Source organism: Tenebrio molitor, chromosome X, assembly GCF_963966145.1.
Source record: "Tenebrio molitor chromosome X, icTenMoli1.1, whole genome shotgun sequence".
NCBI lineage: Eukaryota > Metazoa > Arthropoda > Insecta > Coleoptera > Tenebrionidae > Tenebrio > Tenebrio molitor.
In genome coordinates, this window is record NC_091055.1 from 4,999,590 (window position 1) to 5,022,493 (window position 22,904).

Sequence of the window (22,904 nt, forward strand, 5' to 3'; positions counted from 1 at the left end):
TATAGATGAAAGTTTAAGAGAGCGTGGTGCTTGGTAAATATTTTATGCCTCGATCACGTATAAATAGACTGTACAGGGTGTGTTGATGTGTACCACCCTTTCCCTCGATTAATGTGTTGGTCTTTTTAATCAAATGTAACTTAATACTAAAGTGTTTATGTTTAACGCACACAGAACAACCTTTCAAAATGATTAAATGTAAACACCTCATGACGCCTGTGTTTTCTGAAATTAAATTTGAATTATTTATTCGAATATCTGTAAGTATCCCCTAAATTAATATTTAAATAATCGCCCTACGGAGCGTAAATACAATTAAAGGATTATGTACACTTCGAACTCGATGTGTTTCAATCTTCTCCTTTATCAAGTCTTAAGAGAGATTTAGGAATGAAACGGATTCTGGGAGTGAAAGAAACGAAAATTTTCGACGGTAAAAATGATTGGTCGGAAGTGGAAATATCGACTTTATGCTTTGATTAAAAGTGAAGATCGTATTTATTATCAGGGCACGATCTAATTACGATGAAGTAATACATGTCTGGCAATAATTAAAGCGAATGTGGCTATTGAATATGTTGAACGATAGGCGTGTATCGAAATATTTAGATTATATCAGCGGTCGATCAATTTGAATTATATATGACAGTCACATAAGCGTTTTATTGTTACGATTTATCCGTATCACGAACCCATTTCTACCACACGTTCTAAATAAATATTACACTTACACATTTTTAATTATATTAATAAAGCCATCGTTCATAAATTATTAATCGGTCGCCATTCAGAGCCATTGTTGTGATTCATATTCAGGAAGGGTTTTGCAAAATCGCGAATTCATCGCTTTTATCTAGCCTTTGTGGGGCGCCACCACAAAAACCGGATTGTTTTCTGGGGTTGTGCAAATTTTGGAAAATTTGCACACGACTTGGGCGTAACGATCTGATCAATTTTAAAATGAAATTCGGAGGCGTTGTCTCGGCTGGTGGGGCTAAACGTCGTCTAAAAAGGCCACTTTTGCATAATTACGAGTAAAACAAATAAAACAAATTAACTTTTTGAGCGCTCATTTAATATTCATTGGACGTATTTAGCACTACAGGGTTGTTCCCCTCTTTTCGGCGTTGTCCTCGTTAAAAACTTAAGATACCGTCTACTTAAGATTACATTAACATCGAAAGTCTTCGATTCAAATTAAATCTGCTCATCTGAAAACGAACGAACGATTGTGCTCGGAGAAGAGTTATTTAATGTCAGTTTGTTCCGAGCGTCGTGAAAAAGTCGCGAGTTTACATTTTAAAATAGAAGAGATTTGTAAAATTGAAAAAGTAATGTAATACACCATTAGTTGCGACACTAATAAAATAAATACACATTCCAAGTTAAATGAGTTCTTGTTCTTGAGGGAGTTCGCAACAAGCGGACAAATGTGTCCCACTGGAAACATACAAACAGTCGATACCAACGCTGATTTTGTACATGATTGCTTTTTTATATCACAAGCAAGACACGTACACTTCAAGATAACAGGCTCATTCTGAAACAACTTAAATGTTTGTCTTGCCTCGTTTCCCCTAAAAATAATGACAGCAGATTTCATATTATCAAAATACGCCAGCTAACGTCAAGCTTTTATAGTTACACTTGCACAGCGTAGCTCCATTTAATGGCACCCGTTCCAAAAACGACGCGCTACTGACTCACCCTCACCTACCCTTCACTTATTTTATATTCATTTTCAACATTAATTTTTATTAATTAACGTGTTCACACGTTCCTTCCACACGCATTGTTTAGGAAATTTAACGTTACTATGCTTGCACTGTAGCGTGCTGGAAATTTTTTATTTTAATTTACCATTACTCTTTGAAACTGATGAAATATGGATTCAATAAAAATGACAACACGAAAAATGCAGAAGCAGTTCCATCTGCCGGAAAAGTCTTGGAGTTAGCGTGTGTGAAATAGTCATACTTGAATGACTCCCAAAAGGAAATTACAAAGGAATACTATGTGAATTTTTTTATTACAGTTGGACAAAAAATACACTTCTTGCATACAGTTTTGAGATGGACAAAAGGAAAATATTTGTTTGATCAAGATAATAAATGTGCAGATGTGGTTTCTATTTCCTAAATTGAAAATGTTTTTTGGTTGGAAAAAATCAATTCGCAAATGAGGCAATCATTGTAACATTGAAAACATTTTTGTAAACGTTCAAAAAAATTTCTTGCACAGGACTGCATAGTTCAGTTAAATCATCCTGGCCTAAAAATATAATTTTTGTTTTCGTTTATTTTTCAAATTGTTATTGTTCTAGCAATTTTTGTTAAACTTTTTTCACGAAAGTGTCATATTTATTTAACTCCTAGATGAGTAATTGATATCCATCTGTTTCACCCTATTGGTGTAGTCAAAATCTGGGGAAAAATCTTTGAAACATTTTTTTTCTTGCATTGAAGATTACCTGACCTGATCTGACCTGACCTGACCTGACCTGACACCCCGCCTAGCCCCTATTCTATATTTCGTCGTCTAGTCCAAAGTATACCTAATAAGTTCTCACAAAAAAAAATAGCTGTTGGTATGCACAGTTAAAGGGTGAAATCACCCCCTGAAAATCGTTTCTTTTTTCTTTTGCACTTGCCTGGAAAATTAAAAGAGACAGCGAAAAAAGTCCAATGTTGAAAATTAAAAAATATACATAGGTATTTAATGCATTTTTTTTCTAATTATGATAATTTTTGTACAGCATCTTTATTTTGCAAATAAATAATAGGTGTAGGTGTTTTTTTTTTGTTTTATAAATTTTCAAAGTGAAAACAAACAAAATGGTGCAGGTACCAATAAATGTTTCTTTTTGGAAATGAAATTTAATTTAAAAAATTTTTCAGTTACGTGCCCTTATAGATTGCCAAGAACGGCTAATCTTGCCATTGGATTTTTTCCTTATCCCTTTAATTTTCAAAATACAAGCAAAAAACGAAAAACCAACTATTAGACACAAAAAAATGACCTATTCTCCCACTTCCACTTGCAGTCACAATCACAATGCTATTCGTTTTCATTTGGAAAATGTAATCATATTATGTGCTCTCGAGTGAAAACCATTTTTCAATAACAAAATTTTACTAAATTTAGGGAATTTAATGAGATCTATTGTCTATACCAGCCAACACCTGTAATTTTTAATGTCCTTGAAAGTACGCAAACTGTCATTTAAATTTGAACGTGTTATTAAAAATGCCTCGCAAAGTGAGACATTTATTAAACTCTCAAATTAGTTGTTATCAGTTGTTTATTAACATGCTGCGCTATTAATGTCTCTACGTAACCTCAATTTTTAATGATGATGATGAGATTTTTCACCCTAGGTCAAAAGTGTACATGTTGCCAGCTCTCTTTTGGGTGTAAATTGAGGTGTTGTGGTTCTTTGATAAAAAAATAGACTGTAAATGTCACAATTGACAAGTGACAGTTTATTAAGTTACGCCACACGTTTCGAGAAATTGTATTTTCCATAGCCGCCTCTTATCTTTTTTTTTATTAATAATATTGTACCGCAGGTTTCAAACAATTCATGATCAAGAGCGGTTGTGAAAAACAAAAGTATCGAAAATATGGGGCTCAGCTTTACATTATTACACATAACCACAGACTAACATTCACATAATCTAACTTCAAATGTAAAACGTTGGTAACGGTGACTTATTCATCTAGGAATCGTTCTCAAACTAAACCTATAACCCATTTATTTACTCTTCGTTGACAACTATCGTAATAACGACATTTATGGCTGCATTAATCAAATAAAGTCATACGTTTTCAAATAATTTATTTTGCATAGCCGCTCTTGCATTTGGTATATAGGGTGATTCTGAAATAATTTTGAAAAAAAAACGGTAATTAGTGACGATGGGAAGAAGTTATATACAGAAAAAATATCTTATAAAAGTTATTTCGTTTTCGAGGTACAAATGATTGAAATTTGGTCAAAATTGCTAGTACGCTGCTGAGTTAAAGGTGATTACTTGATTATTCTAGTAGTTTAGCAACAAGAATAATCAAAGGTAAAAGGTGCCCGTCAGTCACAAACTTTAATATTTACCTGTGCCATTACTCCTTTCGATCATTTCCATAGAAACATTTACAAAGCAGTGTGCTAGCACCTACGATTTTTTTGTGGAGTTGATGTAACAATGATTGCTAATGAAGTGAATAAATTTGGACAAATTTTCCCTATTCATGGGCGTCGAAAATATAAGGATGTGGGCCAAATTCCTTCCTTTTGATTTCAGATTATTCCGTTTATATATCTTAAATTTAATATTAGTAATGACAGTAGTATTTACATTTTTGTCGTCGTACATTTTCGGCAGTTTGAGCTGCTCGGGGAAGTATTATATCGATTTAAGTCTGATTGTTCCGGAATTGTCAAATAAAAACATAAGAATCTCTTATTAAGGGTAGGGTGTGTAGTAATTCTGAATGGCACGAGATCCCCTACGAGGAAATGTATTTTTAAGTTCTCTAATATTTAACTATAAACAAGTTAAATGGTTGCCTGAAACATTTCTAAAATGTCAAGTGTTGACCTTTTTTCAGCACCCCGCGAAAATTAAAGTAGGCGTCATTCAAGCCTGAAATTAACTGAAACTTAACATGGCCATGTCCATTAGTCGTTCGAACTGAACCGGGTCCGTACAAACAAATTAATCATATGAAGAAGTTAATTAAAGATTTTGATTAATGCGGAGGGCGCGTTTCAGGAGTTTACGACGTGTGACTTTTAGTTAACGCAGTGTACGTAGCATATTTAATTGAATGTGACATTTTCAGATAGAATGGGCTATTTTTTTAAATTACTTTACTAAATCGTTGCACTGAAATACTCAACCAGGGTCTCTCGCGTTCAGCTGAAACGTCGCTAACTTCGGGCTTACTCAAAACTTCGTTTGTTTTTCACATTTTGGAAATTAACTCGGCGCCAGCGCAATTCGACAAAATTAAAATGTGTAAGTTTTTATTAATCGTGGGTTCGGTGAAAGAGCGTGTTATCGTCTGTGAAGTCATATAGTCGAGACCTTGGTATTCTGTGAAGTAGCTATAATACAATATCCGTAATCCCCTGATGACTGTAACTGTAATACCTCTGGGAGCATCCTCTGCGTTACCATGTTCACTAAGCGTACGAACCCTAATTCAAGTTATTATTGCATTTATAAAAAGTTTTTATAAATGCAATCCTTACTGAACGGACCTTGTACATGTCGAGTTGATCACGTCACGACTTTGTGTCCACTTAATTACGAGGATTAGTTTTCAACGCGGCCCTTAGAAACCTTTTCATTCGAAATTAAACCTACAGATATCATTTTCATCGTTGCGAATATAAATCACCACCTGACTTATTTTTAAAACAACTAATTATATTGGCTCTCTGTCTATATTTTAGGTATAATCTTTTAATTAAAGTGATTGTGTTTAGCAATCCATTACGATCCTGGGGCTCATGTGGTTGTTTTAATGTAGATTTGATCCTTGGCGAAAGCTCATATTACACTGTTTGATGTTGCATTATCAAATTAGTTCTTAATAGAGATTATTTTTTAAATTAATTCCAGCTCTTTATCCGTCCTATACTTACAGATTAAAAAATATTAAAAATTAAAAGTCAACTGGATGTACCAGTGTTTCCAAAAGTGTGGGTCGCAACTTTCCTTCCACCCCTTTCGACAGAGTCAGCCTGGCGGTGGAGCAAATTATTTGAAAATATGAAGAAATGATAAAAGTAGCTTACTTAAAATCAACACAGAAAGAGTACAGAATTATTATATGTAGTCAGTACGACTAAGTAACTCTTAACTTAAGCACTACACATATCAAACACAAAATGAGATCATTTCCAAGATTGATTTTATTTGAATTGCAAATCTGTAGTATCAAATTTTAAATCCTCAACTGTAACCTTCCTATTTTTTTCAACCAAAACTTATCTGTTTTCCGTGAAAAAAATTCATTTTCAATATTCCATCTGTTAATTTTTTTTTATATTCGTTCACATTCTTGCCGGTTTGATAAGTTTTTTCAAAGGAAACTTTTCAGACAATCCCAAGTTTCTTTGGAATTAAAAAAAATTGCATCTATGTAATTTGTTGAGTGTTTTGGGATGAATCGGATTTTTTTCTTTAAGTGTATTCAACTAGAGAGGCATTTTGCGTAATTTATTTATTTTGTGAAGAAAAATTCTTATCAGAGACGCTGTCAAAAAGTTTGAGAATCGCTGGGATAAATCGTCGGAAACTTTTGCAATAATTTTAACAAAAAAATTTGCAAAACCAAGCGGTCTTTAGTTCAATTTTGAATCGTTTTCAAAATGAATATTACAGGAAGTGAATTTTTAACTCCAAATATGTATTTCTTTTTTATATTTTACATATCTACTCACAAGCAAATACAAAAGTAGCAACTTCATTTGTAAAATCTGTTTCAGAAATAAATTTTCAAAGAGCTGACCTTATTGATATTGTAAATTTTTTCAGGTGTGTTCACGGAATTTTATATACTTTAAAGTATTAATTGAAATACAATTTAAAAATTTATCAGTTAGTGTGGTAGTTTTTAACTTTAATAGATGCCACATTTGTGATCAAGAGCAGCTGTGAGAAACAAAAGATTTGAAAACGTATGGTTCAACTTCCAGCAACAATCCAGCCGTAAAAGTCATTATTACCATAGTTGTCATGAACGAGAATAAAAATGATTGTGAAGTGACAACGGTTCCAAGACGAATGAGTCACCATTACCAACGTTTGAAGTTAGATTATGTGAATGTGGTTATGTGTAATAATAATGTAGAGGTGCGCCGTATGTTTTCGATAGGTACTTTTATTTTTTACAACCACTCTTGATCATAAATTGTTTGAAACATATGGCACAATATGATCATCAACCAAAAAAGAAATACGAGAAGGTTATGAAATATAAAATTTCTCAAAACTCTGTCAGTTTTTGACATTTATGTGGATTTTATTTAAAGAACTATCTATTCGATTTTGAGATGTTTTTTTTTTTTGTTTTTTCTTATCTCTACGCCACAGTGTCTCCTCCTCGTGTTTAACTGCAAGATATTTAAACCTTTTTAACTAAGGTGGTTATACATACTGTGACCTTCAAAAAGATCAAATTTTAATTTGGATCCTGGTTCGTTAATAAAATTTGGCAATACGACGACTAAATATGCCAAAAGTAAACTGTATATTATTTTCTTTCTATTGTTGAACTGATTCCTTTATTTGTAAATTTTTGTCACACAAAGAACTAATAAAAAACGAATTCATAGATCTAACCTCTGCTTAGCCAAACTTCTCAGTCGAACGTGGCCTCTGTGTAATTGGAAGGACTACCTACAGCTTTGCTAATGCGCAAACTTCTCGTAAGTTCTATGTACTTACTCGTTTTTCTTAATCTCTGTATTATCGAATTACCAAATTTCCGATTTTAATGAGTATGGCTTTGGCACAATTCATTACTAAACCAAAAATCAAAAGTATCTTCGCCTCCAGTGATTAATTATTCACCGATATTATCAACACTATCAAATCTCTATCGCTTTTAAATGAAGGAAAAATAAAAATAAAAAATAATGAAGGTAAGAATTATGAAAAGTATTATTATCAACGCATGAGACTGATGTACAGAAAATACTGGTCATGGTGAAGAGAAGTTTTATCTGTTAATAAATGATGAGATGTAGAAAGCTTAAGAAACGCATTTCCTTAAGTGATTGGAAATGTTCAAATAAAACACCAACACAATCGCAATATTTGTCACATTTTGAATAGTATCGATTAAAATAAGTACCTGGAGGCAACACACTAACCCATTGTTGAAAGTTTTTTATGATTCTTTTAGATTCGATTAGCGTGACTGATAATGCATAATTGATAATACTCATAACAGAATTTCATGTTAATACCGCTTGAAATCGTAATAATAGGTAACATTTGTCCAAGTTCCTGATTTTTATATCTCTCTCGATAATAACGGTGTTAGGTTTAATCAATAGAATCACGAATGTTATTGTTTTAAGTGGTAAATGCGACTTTGTCGGTACCAACGATCGAGTAGATGGCGTTCTGTGTTTAGATTATGTTAATAATTTATAAGTCGGCGTGCTAATTTGAATGGGATCTTCCGAAGTGTATGTTTAAAGTATTCATTTAGTTCGTAGGGGTTAATCGTATTATTTTTGTGTTGGGTGCCAGGAGCAACGTCAGTTTGAACGTTGTATGCATTCTGTAAATTCAATACTAGCATTGTCTATATCCGACTCGATTATTTAAATATTCATGTAGCTATAGAAGCAGAGTAATTTTAATCTATTGTTAAGTTAAACAAACGCTGGAGCTCATTGTGAAATCGTATTCATTATAATAGCTTTTAATTTACTTGTAAGAACTGTATTATTCTCGTATGTTTGCGAATTCTTTCGAAGCATCTGCACATATCTATACAATTAAGGAGTTCAAACTTCCACATTTGCACGGACCTCGAAATCCGGTGTTTCATCACCCCCCAGGGACCCAGCCCCGATTATTTACATCCAACTTTTAATTGGGTTAACTATTTGCATTTTAAATGTTCGGAAGTTTGCAATTTTTAAAATTCACCTGCCGATTCCCATTGATTACAAATTATGCGATCAAAATTTAAATTCTCTCCCGGGGGAATTCCCTAAACTTAGTGTTAAAATTTTTCTAGAATGGTCCGAGCGAGACTTTCACAAATCCGGAAATAGGTAGGGAGATCGTCCCGACGCCGCCACACCGAGACGAAATGACGTCGATCTCGCAAAGGATTTGGAACCTCTCGAGACTGTCCTTCGATGGTACCGACAGGACAAACTTCCTCTACAGGCAAGATTTGCACAGACATTTTGTCGTCGATCCAGGTACGGCCAAAACGGGAAAAACTGCATGTTTGAGAACGCTTGAATAGATCTGACGTACATACTGGAATAAATTGGATGCTTTTGAACAGAATATTGCAGTATTTAATGCGTTGTTGAATGGAGAGGTGTAAGTTAACTTCACAACGTATTCATTAAACGGATTTCCGTTAATTACTAAAGTGTAATCAAATCGCGTAAGCACACACTTTGCATGAATAAAGCTTTAAATCAATTGGTACTACGACTCCATGGCAACGGGATATTTAAATATCCTTAGAACTGGAGCTTTCCAACTTATCTCCTCTTAAGTATTCATTCACCTCATTTTAATAATTTACCCCATTAAACTTTGACGGTGTTGAATTTTAAATTCTCATATTTGTTTTTTCCAGATGATACAACTCCCATTTTACGAAATCCTGTTGGCGTCGCTATAGGGATGAAACCGAATATCGACTGTTCGACTTGTATCAATCATAACACGATTTATTCATCTACAGAAAATAGTAATAAAATAACTTAATTTATGCGTTACCGTAGGTGATGGAAGTGCAATATTCAATGTATTATAGTCGATTTTTCTTTACGCTTATTGTGAAATATTCTGATTACTTTCGATAGTCTCACTACCAATTTAAAACAATCACTGCAATAGGTATAGAATTTATTAGCCCTATAGTGTGGCCATACTTTTTCGATATATCTCCAGGGTTCGCAAGAATTATTTTTAAAAATGTTTCGAACGATTGATAGAACAGTAGTGATTTATCGGATATATATTTTCAGCCAGTTCTATAATTCTACAGAAATTTGTCTCGAGAAATAATTTCGTTAAACCAATATTTGTTTACGCGGTTTGGATGTTCTTTTGTTAATTCTATTATAGGTATATTTTATTGTAATTATAATATTGTATAGCAAATTAATATTATTACAGAAATTGAAGTAATAATAATTGTAAAGTACTTGTAGAAATAGAAAGTTTTACCGATAGTGTAAATGTATTTCACAGGACTAGACATAGTACTGAAAGAAACTAGATTAATTATTTAAGCACTTTTTTGATGGAGGTCACCTAATAACTGCAGCTATACATGATTTCCATATTTTGTAAAACTGATACCAAAACTTGTACTTATGCATGACTGACTGTATTTAAAATACAATAAACAGACACCTGAACTGATTTCGTGTTTCTTTTCAATTACGTGACGAAGTTACCCTTTTTATACAGAATTTCAACACCAAAACGGTTGAAACAACTGTTACTTAAATATGCATTTACTCAATTTCGTGTGAGGCCGGGATGAATATTTAATATGATCGTTTTGATGACACTGCATGTATTAATACATTCATTATTTAATTTATAATAGTATATTCTGTTTTTTATATAAATTCTATTCCCAATCTTATTATTGTAATATGAATTATTCACGAATGCCTCCCAGTGATAAATACGAATATTTATTTATTATATCTTACGTATTTTCTTTCATACTATCATCGATGAAACTCAAGTTTCAAACTTCATTTCAGCACCATCTATGCTTCGAAATTGAAGTATAATTATTGAACCTATCTACTATTGCCGATACTGCATAACGACGCTGGTGTTGTATATTTGGTTGCCTAATTCACAATTATTCCAAATAAACTTGCATTTTGAATATTTCAAAGAATATTATTTGATTTCAGATTTATATTTTATAATGCATGTACTGTATAGATATATAGATGGGAATTTAAAAGCATATATTTTTCTCTATTTTTTTAATTTTTCGTTATAAAATAGAACATTCAAATATATCAGTTATTATTTACAAATAATTCTTAAATAAATATAAATCTGATTTAAAATGGAATAAATGACAATTTAAGATATTGAATACTCCAAAGAATATGAACTGGATGCAGAGTATCTGCAACCCTTAACTCAACTTTTAAATATGTTTCGAAATTCTACGTACAGATGACGCTGATCGTGATCCAATTTAAATAAATGACGGTAACATTTAATATTCCAAATTCAGTTTTTATACTATCATAGTAGTTAATGCTAATTAAATATATCGTTTAATATTCAATAATTAAAAAAAAAAAAAAAATACAATTGCCGGTGGCAACGATACATACATCAGCGCTCCTAGTGTTGTTAGTCGGTACTAGTGATAGATTGACTGATGTCAGATGTTTTCTTTAGTGTTTTTTTTCTATCGTGGGAAAATAAAAAATATACATCACAATAACTGTCAAAATACAACCACTAGTTAATATGTTTTGAAGAGAAATAGTTAGTTTTCGAGAATTATTGTGATAGCTTTTCATAAAGAAGAAACGTGTCGTTGCATTTTGGGAAAGATAAATGTTGATATTTTGAAGTAATCATTTTATCTTATGGGTGTCAACGTCCCATCCCAATGAGTGTAATTACTTCAGTTAATTGATTAATAGTGATCAAAGTGACGCAAAAACCATCAGATATTTTCATTTTATTTTCGAATCCTAGTTTGAAACAAAAAACATGTCCAAAAATAAGTTAAACTTGACCCTACCGCCAGGTTCTCTCGATCAAACTCCAACAGTAACCCCCACAAGTGCACCGTTTCAAGACTCGACAGCCCCGTAAGTCATCCGGAAAATTATTTACAAAAAATAAAATCATTAAATCTTAATTATCCTTAAATTATAGTTTGGCACTCTATATTATCACACAAAACAAATATCTAGCTAGATTCTAAATGCAATAAAACTAGAGGGCGAAAACTACATATTCCAGTCCAGATTTTATATTGCAGGAGTTGAAATAGATATCTCAATATCAAGCATGAAAATATGCCAAATATTTCACTAACATTCCCCAGACATTAGTAAAATACACACATTTAAAATCACACATAAATATCAATGTATTTTTAAATCTGAAGATATGAAATTCCTCATGTGAAACGTCGTTATTAAACAAACTAAAATAATTTAACACTAAAGTATTGCCACTTAAATAAGTATCCAAATCCTTATGCATAGATGACATTCATCATTTAAATTGAATTAAAGATGAAAATATACTTGGACCCACTAAAGATAGTGTCTGAGCTTGATTCATGGGCACTGTAACAAATGTCAACAATGACAGTTGCTGTATAAGCAAAGACGGACGTGCACAACACATTGCTATTTTTTCTTTAGTAGCATAAAAATAAAGTGAGGTAAAACTGTTTGTAAGAAATTTTTGTCGTTTTTATTTTGTAACTTCTTTATGGATATAACAAGTCTAACTACTTCTCGTCTATCTTTTGCATGTCTAATACCCAACACTGTGTCACCTGTTGTTACTCCCTCCATCTTCATAGCGATTTAAGCTATTTTTTATAAATTACAGATCCAATAATTTGGTCGGTGGGTCGAGCATAGACCACCTCACCGCACGAATAGAAGAACTGGACATGGACGCCACACAGCGAAGACGTATCGAGGTATTTTTGTGCCAAAAAGAGAAAATCGGTGGCGATTTGGGGGACGATGATTTCGAAAAATTGGGCGAATTGGGCTCCGGAAACGGCGGAGTTGTTACCAAAGTGAGACACAAATCCAGCGGACTGATAATCGCTCGAAAACTGATCCATTTGGAAGTAAAACCAGCCATCAAAAAACAAATAATTCGTGAACTGAAAGTTCTGCACGAATGCAACTTTGCACATATTGTAGGCTTTTACGGCGCCTTTTACAGCGATGGAGAAATCAGCATTTGTATGGAATACATGGATGCTGGCTCTCTGGACTTGATACTTAAGAAAGCCGGACGCATTCCCGAAAATATTCTTGGTAAAATTACTGTGGCGGTTTTGAAAGGGTTGAGTTATTTGAGGGATAAGCATGCTATCATGCATCGTGATGTCAAGCCGAGCAACATCCTGATCAACAGTAGCGGAGAAATCAAAATTTGTGATTTCGGCGTTTCAGGACAGTTAATAGACTCAATGGCTAACTCGTTTGTAGGAACGAGAAGCTACATGTCTGTAAGTCTCACAACAAACTTTACAATTCAACCAGTATTAACAACACTAGAGTACGCAAAACGAAAAGTACATGGGCGGACCCATTTTTACATTGTTGCTCCATAAGTGCCACGCCACGTGATATGCTCTTCTTGTTTTGGACGTACTCGACTCTCGCAACAACTTCAAATTAACTATATCCCACAGAATCATCAATACTGTTACAGCTTGACGGCGACAGTATTCACCACTAGTTACGATTATTTTTTACTATATTATTTTAATTTTTATGATATTGACATGGACGCTTGCTTTGTGTTTTTTGTTAAACGATCAAATTTTTCAGCCTGAAAGACTTCAAGGCACTCATTATTCAGTACAGAGCGACATTTGGTCGCTCGGTTTGTCATTAGTGGAAATGGCCATAGGCATGTACCCAATTCCTCCTCCCGACGCTGACACGTTAAAGGCAATTTTTGAAACTAAAAACGATAACGAGTCGCCTGACCACACCAAAGGACCTAGACCGATGGCAATTTTCGAATTACTGGATTACATTGTGAACGAGCCGCCACCTAAACTGCCAAGTGGATTATTTTCAGCAGATTTTAAAGATTTCGTCGATAGATGTTTACGAAAGAATCCAGACGAACGAGCAGATTTAAAAACATTAATGGTAACGTAAACAATTACTAGTGACGGCCAAATTTAAAAACTTGATTCTTACAGAATCACGATTGGATAAAGAAAGCGGAATCCGAAGATGTAGATATAGCAGGTTGGGTGTGCAGAACGATGGAGATACAACCACCACACAGTAAAGTGTAATTTTATCGTAATTTTTGTGTTGAAATTATCATAGTCAACTAGTTAATGTTTATTAGGATCGATTATTTGTGTAGGTACGACTCCTGTCTTTTTATCTAAAAAACTGTGATAAATGTAATTTAATCGGAGAGTTGTAAGGTTTCATAATTTAACATAAGTCTCACGAAGGACGAGTCATCTGCAACATCAGTTTTAATTTCCATACAAGCACGTTTGAATAATTTCTTTTTTAAAGTCACAACCCTAATCAACTACCAACCTTGTTTCAAACAAATCATACTAGTGTCCAAGTATGTAAACATTAATTATATTAAGCAAAACGTTTGTTTTTTTTTTATTTATTTATATTGATATATTTGCATTTAATATTCTTATTTATTCAATTTTGTCAATTACCTGTTAGGGAAAGAACTGATTTGTCTGTTGGTGGTCAGTTTTGGAATTATATCACTAATCGCAATGTTTTTTCACATTAGTCGTATATAGATAAGTACCCGTTTTGTGTATGAACGTTTTATATTTATAATAACGGCGATTTTAACTTGTACGAGTCAAAGCTACTAATTATTTTTTTGCTGTATTGTCGAAGTGAACAACTTTTTATTTAAGATACTATACTTACAAAAAAAAAGACGTACGCGTGAAAGTACAAAACTGTTCTACTATCCAAACGAAATTGTCTGTGATATAAGTTTTATGTGAAAATTATAAGTCAATACAGCATGGTTGTGACTTTATGATTTATATTAATTTTACAACACAGTTTAACAAGCAGTGGCCCTTTACGATATCGGCTACTACAGGGTTATATCAGTCTTAGGACAGAATAATCCCGGAAAAGTCGACCAGTACAACTTTGGTAATACGGTCATATATAAACACGATTCAGCTGGTTCGCGTTAAATAACAGGCGAACCAGCTGAATCGTGTTTATGTGGGAGCGAGGGATTACGCAAAGTTGTACTGGTCGACTGTCCGGTACTATTTTCTCCTAACACCTGTTATTATAAATGTTTCTAACATCTAGTTGGCGTAGCGGCGTCCGTAAATAAAGCGCACAGGCACCTACGATGTTAGAAACATTTATAATAACCCTGTATACAACAGTTTAGTTTTAGACGTTGTCAATGAAGTATTATAGTATAGGAGTTGGTCAGTTAAGACCCCTTTAACGTGTATTAATTTTATTCTGTTTTAATCGTGTATTGACTTCTATTAAGTATAATTAATCGTTTGCATGCTTACATCGTTTGAGTAACTGACAAAATGTTAAAATTATGAAATGTTATATTATGAATTTAGCACATAGCTACCTACACATTTAGTACTCTAGTGAAGTTTGTTACTGTCACTGGTGGGTATTTGTCTATTTTTATTACAAAATTGTTAAGTCGGTGACTGTAATAAATAGAGTAGGTAACAGCTTTACATTCAAATTTGATAAATCGAGGAGCTGTTGCACGTTTTCATTATGATTATGTCGGTTATGATTGTGATGTATGTAATTTAAACATAAGTTACTGTTTGAGTTAAATACGTTGAGTTTCATCAGTGCATTATTTTTATATGGTAGGACCTACGCTAATCTGACCAATAGGTAAAGATAATTTTGTTGCCAATTAATTTCTCTAAACATAGCTTTATTAATCTACATGTCTATGTATACTTAGGTAAATTGTGAAGTTATATTCGTGATGTCAAAGAATTGTACTTTAAATTCATTTGTTTTATTGCACTACAACTAGACTGGCGCAAAGTAAACAACGTTTTTGATAAATCTGTTCCAAATTGTGTCATCTTGTTTCAAATGAAACTCAACACAAATGTCTCACAAAATCTTTTATAAATTCATTCTTTAAAATTCCCAAATGTACTCTATATGATTAATAATTGAAAAGTGTATTTGTGAAAAGTTATCAACTATAGCTTACGTGTAATGTATACTATAATGAATACATAATTTTCAAAGTACATAACTTGTAGTTTTTGAATTTGGTGCCATTTAGCCTGGTAAGAATCGATAGAGGGGCGGTTTCATTAAAAGCGGTAAATTTAAAAAGTCGTGACAATCGAGATACGATAAGAATTTAGCTGGAACGAAATTGAATTCGAGCTTTCCACCCTCGATAGCGAGAACGCTGCAAGAAGCTTGTAAGAAAGGTGGATTTAATTAATAGTCGCAGTACATTCCTTGTCTCTTTGTCGGCAGAAAAGTAACCAGTTCGAAATAAAACTATGCCACCACAGTATGCAGCTTTCTGCTGTTCAGTTATATCGTAATACGTCAGTGACATTTCAGAGGAATATTTTACAGAGAGATACGTCTCTTTGACTCGTTTTGGCTGAAAATTGCCAGATAAGCCTGGATTTATTCAGGTATTTGTGATCCGTTGACAAGGAATGTAAAGAAATGCTTTAGCGCGGGACTTTTATCACCTTTTAAATAGCATTTTATTCGTGATGGGTGATATTTTAGTTCATCCAAACGCCGATACAAATTGGAAATTGTGGCAAACAAATTGCACACCGCGAAATTGATCGCATCGAATTGAAAAGAAAAAAGTCGTTTAAAATGTGCCCACTCGAAATAGTTTTCAAATGCACACGTTTTGCTTTCTTTTGTTATTGTCATAGCGTTCGGAACACCGCGACCAGAATCGCTCAGCATAAAGAATATGTTCAAAGGCAAATTAATTATGAATTCCTCAAGCCTCTGGCTTGACGTTCAAAGTGCACAACTTTTAATTAAAACAAACTTAGTACTCTTACATGCGGATCAAAGTGCTTTTAGATACTCCCATTATGAAAAATGAAAGAGACAAACAAATTCGATTATCTTAGCTATTCCTTTATTTGATGTCTTGATGCGCAACTACAATATTTCATGAATTTCTCAAACAAACACGCACTTTGAAGCTCTACATTCTACAATTCCTTAATACAATATTAATGTATTAATTACATATTTGCGTTTCAGTCATTTTTCCTTCACAGAAGTACTTATTCTGATAGATTTAAATATTTTTTCCAAAAAAATAAAGGAGGGGCGACCATAAAACTTTTGAAAACGTGCAGCGTAACTTTAACTATACACACAACTACGATGAAAATATGTTTTGTTGAAATTCCAACAAATACCTACCTAAGTTTAAGTATGGTAAATCCAGTCATCACTTTTGTCGTGCAAGAATAGCTTTCACTCGTACATATTTTGTTTTCGAATGAAAATCTTTCTTTAAATAAAATTCACGTAAATGTCAAAAACAGTTTTTTGACAGATCACGCGTTTGTAACAATTTTGTTTTCCATATCCGCCATTTCTTTTTTGTTGATTATATTGTAAGTACATATTTAATTCAAAAAACACATTAACTCGTAATGTTCACTTTTTAAATGTTTCGTAACCCTTCCACTGTGTAAAAAATTTAGATGCAAGTAAATATTGCAAATGAACAAAACTAATTTGCGTCAGTTGAAGAGATCATGCAGGTAATATATTACGTATAAATTAGATTTTTAATTTTTCAGCAGAAGTTCGCGAACGTTGGGATAATGTCTGAAACTGCAACACAAACAAAATTTTGATAGATTGGGCGTAATTTAGGTCTAAATGTGGACGAATACATATTGCAGGGGTCTGAAGAACGGTCCAAATGTGACAATGACATGACGGACAAGAGTGGCACTTGAGTGATTGTTTCATTACGTTTCTGGGAAGAAACCAGCTTGCAGAAATCGTCGACACTCAATAAAGTTGACACCGACATTACACTGCAACAAGCTCGTTGCAGATAGGGTAGAGAAAGAAAAAAATCAATAATTTAAGATGCCAGATAAGAGCGTGGCGAAAAATTCGAACCTTATCAATTTTCTAGTCGATCTGCTGGTTTACCCAAGGGTAAAGGCATCTGATATATCATCCCCACGTTGTAGGGACACTTCAAAATTGCCACTACTTGTCCTTTATCCCCAATCCCTTTGCTTATTTTGCAGGATTAAACCCTAATTAAATATTAAATAGATTTCTAAATTGTTCCTGCCCTTGTAAATGACAAATAAGCCAAACCCTACACGTCCCCAAATCTGGTTAAACGAGCTGAAAATTTGATTTCCGAACAATTAGGCAGACCTATCGTGGCAAATTTGTTTATTGTAACGACCACCTTGTCGTTTGTTGTGATTATGCGAATTCGGAAATAAAAAATTCATTAACGGAGTGTACAAATACTTTTGTAAATTACTGATTGCGTTTTAATAATTGTTTAGAAGTCGCAGTATTGCTCGCATATATTTTTTTGGAAGAGTGTGAATTGAAAATGCGTAAATCTATTAATTTTGTTGGGATTTGAATTTGAACGAGAGACAAAGAAGATTAGTATGTTTGGGAAATGTTCTTATTGTGGTTGTACTTTTGATGGGTGTGGGGTCTGAAAAATGTAAATTGGTTGAAGTTGGGCGTAAAAACGTCTTAATTTATGTATTAAGAGAGGCGAAGAAGTTTTTAAAAGGCGCAACTGTTTAGTACAACCAAATTAATGTTTGTGCCGCCCTTGTGGTTAATTTTTGGAATTAATTAGAAAAATAAATGGCTCTAAAACGAGATTTTAATGACAAAATATTAAAATTGTCGCAGATGGGAAAGTATAAATTGATAATTCCCATTATATATAGGGCCCTTGTTAAGCAAAGCGCTTTAATTACATCTGGCTAGGGTAGGAAGATGGATTAGAAAATCTACGTCGTACGTCAAAAGAAACGGCCTTTATTTAAAGGCAAGACAAAACGACTTTGAAATGTTCGCCGGAAAAACGCAAAGCTTTTTAAAAAAATCCTGAATAAATAAAGCCGTCAAATGAAAAAGAAGTGCGATTCCGTTCTATAAATAATAAATTTAGCGAATGTGATTAAGCAGCTTACTGGTAGTGACATCTAGTATATCCGGGCTTTGTTATTTATTGCCAACATCCCAAAGGAAATTATAATCCTACCTTTCACCTATGCTTGACACCACCGGAAGTCGACGCTTCTTAACGCCGTACAAAGAAACGAAATAAAATTACAGATATAATTTATGTAAGTTATTTTAAATTAAATTCCATCCCCATAGCTTACCTCCACTTTCTCTCTCATCAATCCCCCGTCCTGAACCGGAAGCCTAGCACACCACGCGACTAGTCCACCAGTCTACCTAATTAAAAAAACATGCTCGCCTAATTGCATTAGTCCTAAATTCGTCGATTCAATCACGACTTCGCCGAGTAAATGCCAAATTAAAAGAGTGAAAATGAGGCGAGGCCTCCTAGAACATTATATTACCAAGAATCTTCCATAACTTTCAATTTACCAGACATTTTATATTGCTATTTATAATATATAGAAGGAAACGACAGTTTGCGAGCGTCCCCCTTTGTTTTATGTACAGTATTAGGTAATAATGACAATACCTCCTCTCGCCGCATTTTATATTAACAGGGGCGTTACCAGTTAAAACTTTTTAACGACCGAGTGACTTCCTACCTTCTTAACTTCCCATAAATTCTGATTTCGGACCAAACGTGCTCCTCACATACCCAATCCGACACTGAACCAGACCAGATACCAAACATCTGCACCCTAATACTATTTTGCAAAAGTGAAACTCAATTTTTTTGCACTATTTTCGAAATCCACAAAATTTATCGTTGCCAAAAAATTAATACATATCTAGAATTCTAGAATAACATAAAAAAACAAAAATTTTTGTCGTTGCTTCCACTATATTTATTTTAATCGAATACCCAGTGTATTACATTAGTCAACAGTATTACCACATCAGAGACACGAAGAGGCGTCTCAATAGCCTCAATACACCTCCTCAACAAACATGTAGAAATATATGTAATTATACATGTGTTGTTTTTTAAATAACCCTATAATTTTTTCTTTCAATTTGTTAACAGGACACAAAAATTAAAGGGTTGGTTGTATTCATGTAATAAGTCAAATGTTATGAGTGTCGAGTATGAGCTCCCTTAATGCTGCGCCCTTACGTTGTATTTACTGTGTGAAGGTAGTACAGTAGTTATTGACAACATTTTCGTTTTGATTTATTTATGATATTGTAAAATGATTTTGAAAAGAATTGCGTTGTGAGCAAGGGTTGTTTTGGTTTGTGATACATGTAACGTTGTTAATTTGTAGGTGAGCAGGTTTGACGGTAACGTCAAATCGGGCTGCGAAGAAGGTGACACAGATGCGGCGTAGAGGGCATCGCACCTGGTGCTGTAGCAGAAGGGGACATTGAATGTTTAATAATATTGGCAATTCATGGGACTGCGTCAGTAACAGTTAAGCGTCTGGCTAATGTATTCCTGAGGGATGTAGGGACATATAAAGACCTGGCGTACGTATGCGATGTGGCAAGACACAGGTCGCGATAAGAGCTGGGCGTTCAGTGGTTCGTCGTGATAGGAATGCTAGGAGCGTGATAAGAAGCTTGCCTAAGCGGTCGGGTGTGTCCCTGAAGATGGATGACTGTCGCGGGAAATCCACCCACTCTTCCTCAACATTCGCCTCACGTATTAGCGACTTGTGACAACTGTGATCTATAACACTGATTCCTGGTCGAAAAATTGCGGATTCTTTCCCGATCCTCTCACGAATAATTAATTTCGGGCCGGAGGAAATCAATCTGATTTGAGGAAAGTTTCTCTAAGTAGGATACAAGAGGGACGTCATCATAAGCACAGTAGCGGATTCTGGAAAACACAAGTCATGCTAAACCAATTTAAGCGATGGACGAGCCATCGTTAGCAGACGATATTGTGGTGACTTGTGGAAAATAATCGATAAAATATTATAATTGTTGTAACAGTTGTTAACGCGATCTGCCGATATTGCACCGACCTGCTCCTGCGAAAGCGTTCCTAATGTAACCACCAGATTTCGAATATCAACACGTCGTTACCATTTGACCCTTATTAACTAACTACTCTTTCGTTCACACTCTAGAAAAAAAAACTTATTTAATTCAAAATAATAATTTAAAAACTCTTAATTGTTGTCAACTCAAATAGTTTGATACATTTTCTTTTAAAATGACTTATTTATCACACTTAGGTAATGAGTAGAGAGAAGAAAATGTGCATTAAAAATCGTTCAAAAATTCATGGGGTATGCATCAAAAATTATTTATTTATGATTCTTCATACAGAATAGATCACAAAATCATTTTCATCTCGTTTTCACTTAATTAGAACAATGTTTCTGTTGTCATATCTGTTCTGAGTTCAGTGACGTACAAAATTGCTTGAAAATTATGATAGATTAAAAAAGTACTAAAATTGATGATTAATATTTTAATATTAAATTTGTCATTTTCTCAAAAAAATTGTTATGTAAAGTATCAATTTTTTTCATTCATCATTTAGATAGTAGGAAAGTCTATCAGTAAGAGGAAAAAAGTGAGGGTTGTCATTTAAGAAAATTAGTGATGACGTCATTGCGCAAAAACCAATGGCGTTATGTAAACAAATTGTACGTTGCATGATGGCATTTTTCGAAATAAAATCCACCTGTCCAAGCAATTTTCTTAAAAATATCAGATAACGCTATTATGAATTTTGTTCCAAACTTTATGTTCACACTGTATATACCTACAATTTGATTGACATTTTAATATTTCTTTTATTTAAATTAATTCTTTTGCTTTTTTGTAACTTATAGTTTTACTATACAACGTGTCTTAGAAATAAGTACCTACATTAATTTTAACTGGTAACAGAACTCGTTAATAGAAACAATATATTTGAATATATTTTTTTCCTAAACCTTGAAGTTATCCAATTAAAATTATTGAAAGATTTGGCACAAATTTCGTTACCCTCCTATGGGGATTATTTACTTGGACGATGCTGATAAGAGTGATAAGTGAAGAAAAAACAAATGCAAGAAAACTTTCACTTGTTTTTTGCTAACTTATGTACAGCGGCTAACTGCTGCGCCCGTTACTGTGAACTATAATGATAAGGGTGGAAGAGAAAAAAGAGAATCATATGGTAGATATTAAATGAAACAATTTTAATAATAAATATTTTAAACCGACCCTAATGAATCACCCATACCTAAGATAATGACAAAATGTCTCCTAAAATTAGTGTATTAATCCGTAAAAATTCTCATGAAGTAATCAGAGTAATCAAATCACTAATTATTACATGGAAGTGTTCAAAGTGACCGTCGTTATTGTCAATACAATAATGAAAGCACCGACAAACTGACTCTTTCCAGCATACCTCTGTATTTGCGAATTGAAGAAGTTGGGCTCGAGGAGCACTCACGCATGCTTCACCATACACTACACAATATCTATGTATTCACTATTCGAAAATAAACGCACTGTTTTCACAAAATTTTAGCTTAAATCACAGAATCAACACGTAAACACCTGCCTTGTGGAGTCGGATAAAACTAATTAAAAATATAATCCTCTACCTCGGTCGCAGAGGGAAAAACTTTATTCTAAAAACAGAAGGTTTTGCGCTGATTTTACAAAAACTATTATTTCACGGTCACTGTTATCGAGTCAAATAATTATATAATACGAGTAAATAGAGAGTTCGTTAATTTATGGGAGGTAAAATACCGAAATGAAAATTATATTTCGAAAAAATGGTACATAACAATTTTGTTGTAAGTGACGAGATCTGTCACTGGTTAAAATTAATGTAAATACTTATTTCTGAGAGACGTTGTATATGAATGAGTTAAATTATTCAAATCTAAATGACACTAACAATTTAATTTACCTAGAAACGTCACGTTGAGAGTGACTTAAAATTTATAAACTCAGCTACTGTTTCAGTTAATTAAAAAATAATTCTTCACAGTATCTGAAATGCATAATTTTTTTAATACATTTTGAAAACATTAGACTTAAAATGAAACTTAAATTTATTATTCATGACTGAACTCTTTCAGATTTGATGAGAAAGAAAATAAGCGTACATTTAAAAATAAAAGTTGACTATCTGGGAAACCTTGAAAATGTTGTATTTAACAATAAAAAAAATCGATTGACACATCGACCTTCGCGATACAATCTGTAATAAAAGCCGCAAAGTTCGGGAAGCGTTTTGTCATCC

At 33.4% G+C, this 22,904-nt stretch overlaps 1 protein-coding gene across 1 annotated transcript; it reads left to right on the forward strand.

The window, feature by feature from the left end:
- Nucleotides 1-11,111: 11,111 nt before the first annotated feature.
- On the forward strand, nucleotides 11,112-15,758 carry Dsor1 (mitogen-activated protein kinase kinase 1). The gene is made up of 4 exons (XM_069060307.1): nucleotides 11,112-11,581; nucleotides 12,339-12,975; nucleotides 13,301-13,630; nucleotides 13,684-15,758. Exons 1-4 carry the CDS (start codon nucleotides 11,481-11,483, stop codon nucleotides 13,780-13,782), a joined length of 1,167 nt encoding a protein of 388 aa, XP_068916408.1. The 5' UTR covers nucleotides 11,112-11,480; the 3' UTR covers nucleotides 13,783-15,758.
- Nucleotides 15,759-22,904: the final 7,146 nt, after the last annotated feature.